Source organism: Pezoporus wallicus, unplaced genomic scaffold, assembly GCF_028554395.1.
Source record: "Pezoporus wallicus isolate ANWC-B61680 ecotype Strahan unplaced genomic scaffold, APGP_CSIRO_Pwel_v1 contig_15, whole genome shotgun sequence".
Taxonomy (NCBI): domain Eukaryota; kingdom Metazoa; phylum Chordata; class Aves; order Psittaciformes; family Psittacidae; genus Pezoporus; species Pezoporus wallicus.
The window spans coordinates 1,343,863-1,350,904 of record NW_026642870.1 but is presented as its reverse complement, the minus strand read 5'-3'; the positions used below and the strand labels follow the sequence as shown (position 1 = coordinate 1,350,904).

Genomic DNA, 7,042 nt, shown 5'->3' with positions numbered 1-7,042 from the left:
CTGCGAGCAGGGAGGTTTCCCGGGAAACGCGGGGCGGGCGGGACGGCGGGGCTTTCTCAGCGTCCGCTCCTCCCGCCGGACAGACCCTGCTCCACGGCACATCTCCTGGGCCCACCCGCCACCGCTTCAGAGCGGCGCAGGCCAGAGCTGGCCCCTCACACGGGGCAAGACGCGCTACCAGCACCGAGGCACAACGGGGACGGAATGAGACACAACGGCTCGGTGAGAGGTTTGCTTCTCGTCTGCCTCTGAAGTGAGGATCTTCACAGAGCGCAAAGCGCTGAGAAGAAGCTGAGCAGATCCGAACTACTGTCTGACGTGGAGGATGAAGTTTTACTGCTGTATTCAGGGAAAGGGGCCTCGGGAAGAACCATCAATGAATACCAGACTCCAACATCCCCTTGTCTCTGGTATCAAATATTTGCTACTTGCTGGGACAGAGGGGAAACAAGTTAAACAAATAACCTCCCCCGACAAGCCCTGGTGACAATGCACACTGCAGCCCTCAGGTGTCACCGGTCCAGGTTTGCCCTGTGTTTGATCACACATACCCCAGAATAGCACTATTTCCCATTCCATTGTTCCCATTCAGGTCTTACATCTTAAGGCTCAGAGATGAAGTCAGACAGACAACTGGTGCTGTTATAGTGGTTTTATAATGCTTTTAAATGAAACTAGAAAGAAAACCTTGAAATGACAGAATCCCATCTGAGTTATCCTGAATTTTGCTTAAGCAAACCCTTCAGGTGTGTTGTCAACAACCCTGCAAGCAAGTGCTGAGGAAGCTCTGGGCACAGACAGGGGTTAGGTTCACTTCAGAGGGATACTGCTCTCCCAAAGAGCCATCGATCAGGACCTGTGTCGTGCTCCCTGGGACGCTGCCCTTTACCCTCGTTGAAGGTGCTCTGCCTGGCCACACTCCCAGCTTTACTCTGCCTCGACACTGCTTGCATGAGATGAGCAGCTCTGCTCCCCCATCCCCATGGCTACACAAGATCACAGTAATGCTACAAAGTATCCAGAGGATGTGGCACAGGTAATGGGACACAGAGCACACACAGAACGGCTGAGTGGGGTTGGCATCCTCAGGCCGGAACAGGGACAGTTCAGAGAGCGTTCTGACAAGAGCTGTAAAACGTATAGGGAAGATGAATAAAAAACCAACTGTTTTTTACCTGCTTTCAATTCCCGCTCATATTTACGCTATAAACAAGTGAGCGAACGAAAGAAGCTTTTCTGTGCACAGTGTGATCAAGTTCCGGGGCTCCTTTTAAGAGCACAGGCTACCAACTAGACCAGCTGATGACAGAAGCAACACTGGTTCCACCTCTACCTCTGGCATTGCACCGACACCGCACAAAGATGCTGGAAAACCTCTGCTCTGCTTGTCCTGATCTTACCTACGCATCCCGCCGTGCGGCGGACAGGCTCGAGGCGCTGCGCCCCGGGCCCCGCTCCCCGAGGGCCTGACTAAACGCGGCAGTTCGGAGCCACGGGTTCCGATGAAGAACCGCGGCCCCGCATCGCCCGAACCGTGCCCGTGCCCCGCTTGCCGCTTTTACCGGCGCTGCTCCGCGGACGCCGGTCACGCAGCGCGGCCGGACGCGGCGATGCAGCCCTCACCCCGGGCTGGAGGCAGGCTCCGGGATTCGCGGCGCCAGACACCACCCCCCCCCCCCCCCAAGATGGCGGCACGCTGACAGTCTGGCGCGGCCTCGCGTAACTCTATGGCCCCTCTCTCCCGGCAGCGGAAGTCGCGCGGCCGGAAGCGGCGGGAGCGGCACGAGCCGGAAGGGAGCGCTGCGGCCGCTCGCAGGTGCGGTTTCCACGGCGACCCGCGCGCGGGGCTGGGCGGGGGGGGCGCGCGGCGGCGCTCTGAGGCGGCCCCGCCGGGGGAGGGGCGCGGAGAGCGGGCGGCGGGGCCCGGCGCTGCCCCTCAGGGCGTCTTTGCCGGGCCGGGGGTTGGCCTCGGCGGGGCCTGGGGCCGCAGCAGCGGGGCCGGCTGTGGGGGTACCGGGCGGCCGGGGCTGGGCACCCGCAGCACCACGGAGAGGAGCGGAGCGTGGCCTGGCGGAGCCCCGCGGGCGGTGTGCGGCCTCGGCGCTGTCTTGCTGTCAGCGCGGGAGGAGTGACAGGAGGGCTGCAGGGGCCGCGCCCGCGGGTTAAACGCCCTTCGCCAGTGACGAACGGCCATCCCGATTTGTACTTACTGAGGTACCTATCCCGGTGGGTGCGGATCGGCAGCAGCGTGTGCGCTGCCGCTATTCCAGGAGCATGCTTTACATCGGAAGCGGTGTGCACTGGGCAGGGGTTTGTGAAATCAAGCTGGATGTTGACTGGTGTCGCTAGAACCATCTGTTCGTAGGCAAAGCTCTGCAGGCGATTTTGGACTTATCAGATAAAAGCCGCGTTTCAGTTTTGGAATGTGTACAGCAACACGATACCCGTGCTCACAGAAGCTCTCCAGGTGTTACCAGCAGTCCTTACTGTTCTCAAGGCTCAGCTGAGACACGTTATTTCAGTGTTGTGGCCTTGATGCTGGGGTTGGCATCAGTGTCTAAGAAGGAGGTCCATTTTCATTTGAGCTTTTCTGAAGTGGAGCCCTTTACCAGCTTACTGCCAGGCACACCTCGCAGGACATGGCAGAAGTCGGTGCTCTCATGGCCCAGCAGGACCTGTGGCTGTGGGATGATTTATTCCCATGTCCAAGGCTGGATGCACAAGTTTCCAGAAGTCAGCCGTATTTTAAACTGCCTAACTGGAGGAAAAAGAGTTACAAATGCAGTTTTTTCCTTCTTAATTCAGACTGGGGTTTGCTTTGTTACCTCACAAAGAGCAGAGCTGGATCCCCTGTCCTTTCTGTTCACTAACAGTTGGACTTGATGATCTTAAAGGTCTTTTCCACCCTAATTGATTCTATGATTGAATTCCCATGCCTCTTGTCTCTTCTGGTCTCCATGGCATGTTTTTATTTCACTTGGAGATACTGGTCTTCCCTTTGGCTGTTGTTATCCAGGGAGTGCAGATATTTCTAATCTGCTTTTCTTTCCAGCTGCTAAAGCGGTGTTAGGGAAAAAATAAAGGACATGTTTGTCACCTATTTCACATAATAAAAGGCTTTTATTTCAGTCTTTCCAGCATGGGAAAGCAGGCTTGAGAGAGCAGCACAGCAGTTTTAGTGGCAAGAATGCAGTATGGTATATTCATGTACATGTTCCAAACAGCTGTGTATGATTCGCAGTGAATCCTACGGACCCAGGCTGAGAGAGCTGGGCTGGGTCAGCCTGGAGAAGAGAAGGCTCCAGAGAGACCTCAGAGCAGCTCCAGTGCCTAAAGGAGCTACAGGAAACCTGGAGAGGGGCTTTTGACAAGGGCAGGTAGTGACCAAACAAGGTGGAATGGCAGGGGTTGGAACTGGATGAGCTTTAAGGTCCTTTCCAACCCAAACCATTCTGTGTTTCTACAGTTTATAAGGACATGATTCTGACGGGACAGCAAACCTGTTTTTTTCTGTTGTGCTTGGCAGAAGCAGAGGTTTCACTGCACAAATACTGACTGAGCTTCCTCCTCTGCCCACAGTGAGCGGTAGGTGTAACCGTGCATGTCATGCGATGCCATCTGTCTGCTTCCCAGGTGCGCTGTAAAGCAGAGGTGTGCAGCTGAGCAAGTTGTTCTTTGGGTGTTATAGCAGGGCATTTCCATTTTCATTGTGAAAGGAAGGACATTGACAATTTAACCATGACCATTTGAACTGTCTGCAGACACTCAAAACCCACCTGGGTGCGTTCCTGTGTAACTTGCTCTAGGTGGCCCTGCCTTGACTGTTCAGGGGGTTGGACTGGGTGATCACTTCCAACCCTAACAATTCTCTGATTCTGTGACACTGAGACACAGAAAGCTACAGATATGTAACACATAAGACTTTTTTTTATATGGAGATCATCAAGAAAGAGAGAGACAAATTAGATGCAGGTTGTCAGGTGTGATATACCTGGAATTTGAGTGGGCTGGTTTTAAAGTTACAGGATGGAATAGGAAAAGAATTAGCCAGAAAAATAAGGATTAAGAAGTAAGGGAGTGCCTGGGTGGATGTTGGGTGTGTAGTAAATATACTCCAGTAGGGAGAAAACTCAAAACTTGAATTTTTGGAGAATGTAATGGAAAGCTAAGAGGAGAATTCAGGTATTCCATAAGCTCAAGAGCTGAGGGCAAGGAAATTCCACTCAGCTGTGTTGTAGTGTACAGGTTAGAGAATATGTGGTCATGGAAATACACATGGAGGACAGTAAAGAAATGGCATTTTTGGGGGGCTCATTTCTCATGGTAAGCTGTATAATTTGAGTCTGTCTTCATTATTTCATTCATTTTTCAGCTTCTAAAGTTGGTGGTACTTAGTGCATCTGGGAAATGCTTGTTTCTTCATTCCCCAGAGAAGTCCACTGTACCCTGCAGAACCTCAAGGGTTGACGAGGGAACCTTCACCTTGCCTGGCTCTTCTGACCTTGGTTAGTACACCAGCAAACACAGTATGTGACTTGACCTCCCATAAAACAGACAGTGGGCTGCTTTGCCACCTACTTTGAAATTCACGCTGCTTGTAATACCTCTTGATAGAGCAAGCAGTGTGTGATGTGGGTGTCCCAGAACAGAAACAGGTTTATTTGAAAGCATAAACGTAGACAGAGCTGGAACTGATTTAGGTTTAACTGCAGCTTAGGAGTCAGATCTTAACATCCTTGCGTCTTTTCATGTTTTCATAGTATTTTTCATTTTGTATGCCCAGGTGAGACGATGATTATGTCACTGATACACTGCATTAAATGGGCCCCTGAATCTTAAAATAGTCCTTAACATATTTGGATGTGTGAGATTCTGTATTTGTAAAAAGAGACAATGCAAAACTAACTTTTTTTTTCCTTAATGTTGTTTAAGGCTTCTTCTGTAAAATGGGAATACTTATTGCAGTTCTTGGAATCTGCTTTAGCTCTTCACTTGTAAGAGGACATTCTAAGGCTGTCACAACATCTCTAACTACAAAGTGGTCTTCAACTCCTTTGTTACTTGAAGCAAGGTAAGTGTATTGTGATTTTTTTGTTGTTGTTGACAAATCAGTATGCTTAGAGGATAACTTAATGTGTTCTCCGTTTCACTTGTTTTGTGTGCTTTGGGCTCTGGTCATTATTGACTCTTTGGCAGCAATAGTAACACTCAGTTGAACATGATCATTGCTGTGCTTGGGGAGATGGGATGAATATTTTAGAGTAGTAGTTTTTGGTGGGTAAATTCTTTCATTGTGCATGAGAACAGTAATAATAATGAATAATTCCACAGTATTTTTTACCTTGCGAAGTTTTACCTACTCAAAGCACTAGACTGAGAAGTTTAGCGTAGTCTCATAAGATTCCATAGTAGAAGTTTTTTTACTTCAACTATGACTGTAGGTTTTGATACTTATCTGCTGTTGCTTGCATACGTAAAGCTTGAGTTTAACTTTGTTCAAGGGAACTGTGCATTGATTATCTAAAGTCAGCTTCTTTGGTAAGGGAGTTGTGCAGATCAGCCTGGGGAGATTTCTTTTACAGTACTAATGACCTTTTTCCCCTCTTTTTTTTAAAGACATTATTTAAAAAGAAAACATGTAAAAATACATTTTAAACGAAACAGAGAGCAAAATGCTGTCTTTACACTGCTAGTCTACTTAGCACTTCAGAAGTCCTCATTGTTTCATTTTGCAGTGTTCTCGTTTGGAGATGTCTATGCAAAACAGGACTTCTAGATGTTTGTGTGTGTGTTTAACTTTGTATCACTTAAGGAATAATTCTTAATCACATAAAAATTCTGGCTGTTATTACAGATTGGTTCACATGAGAATAGCTGAGCACTGATGGATTTTGTTCAAACAGGCACAGCTTTTGGCTTTGGGATAGGTGTTTCCCTGGTGAAATTACTTTTCTATAACCTTCCCTATAGAAGCTGAAGTTTGAGGACTGAAAAATCCTTTCCCAATAATATGCCAGGATTTGAATACCCCATCAATGCAAGCCATTTTTGGTGTAAAAGGTCACCCTAAGAGACTGAAATAGTAAGCAAATAATCAAAATCATGTGCCAAAGGCTCGATATTATAACCTAACCATTATGTTCAAAGATTTTGGGTAGGTAGGATGGTTCATATGGGAGGAATTGCAGGATGATACAGCACTGCAGTGTAAAATCATTCCTGCTGTTCAATTTACTTAGCCCAGCACTGCAATTCATCGCCCAGATGTTCAAGAAGTACTTACCACCTCAGGTGAGGACAGAAATGAACACAAAAGCTATCGTGGCAGCCAGTGGGCTCTACATCTTCTGTTATAGCATCCATTCGCATATGAAGCATGTTACAAGTTTAGACAGCATAAAGTATTTGTTCTTAGCAATGTTTAGAGAATTATTTTACTATTTAATGTTGTATATCTGCCTAATCATATGCTTAATAGATGGGGAATTACAATATCATGATTTGAAGCTGTGGCTTCTCCTTTTGCTGATTTAAAAGCAAACAAACTCACCAAGTCCTGTAGCTCCAAAAAACTAGAGTTTGTTGCAGCAAGGTAAACAAAAATATATGTCTGCCATAAAAAACACCTAGCAAAGAAATGCGTTAGAGGGGAGAGCTCCCATGATATACGCTGGTATCTGTTAGGGGTCTTTGAGAGATTAACAGGTGCCTTACAAGCTTCTTTTGTGTCGTCTGTGTTAGTCCTGGCCTGCTACTATTATCTGTTTGTTTGGGGACATTTTTACCTTTCCTAGTCTGCTTTTTCTAGTAACCTGTGATTGCCTGGTAGAGGTAAACATATGGTAGGAGCTAACTTTCCGTAAAGCTTTACAAAGTATTACAGTTGTAACTTGAGAGACAAGTCCTACGTGTAGCTAACTCAACTCTTCTCACTCAGTGAATTTTTATCAGAAGAAGGTCAAGAAAAATTCTGGAATTTTGTAGAAGCCAGTCAAAATATTAAGACATCTGAACATGATGGTAAGTTTTTCATGTTTTTTTT

The 7,042-nt window shown here is 47.6% G+C and overlaps 1 protein-coding gene across 5 annotated transcripts in view; it reads left to right on the top strand.

The window, feature by feature from the left end:
* The first annotated feature begins 1,680 nt into the window (after positions 1 to 1,680).
* The window catches only part of UGGT1 (UDP-glucose glycoprotein glucosyltransferase 1), a 41,776-nt gene continuing 36,414 nt past the window's right edge, over positions 1,681 to 7,042 (top strand). For 2 of the 5 annotated variants that reach the window (XM_057432992.1, XM_057432995.1), the window contains exons 1-3: positions 4,373 to 4,505; positions 4,933 to 5,071; positions 6,938 to 7,020. In XM_057432992.1, the coding sequence (XP_057288975.1) occupies positions 4,947 to 5,071; positions 6,938 to 7,020 (208 nt within the window). In that variant the 5' untranslated portion in view covers positions 4,373 to 4,505; positions 4,933 to 4,946. Of the gene's footprint in view, positions 1,817 to 4,372; positions 4,506 to 4,932; positions 5,072 to 6,937; positions 7,021 to 7,042 lie in introns of those variants that run through there. The other 3 variants (XM_057432991.1, XM_057432993.1, XM_057432994.1) reach the window with 3 other exon arrangements.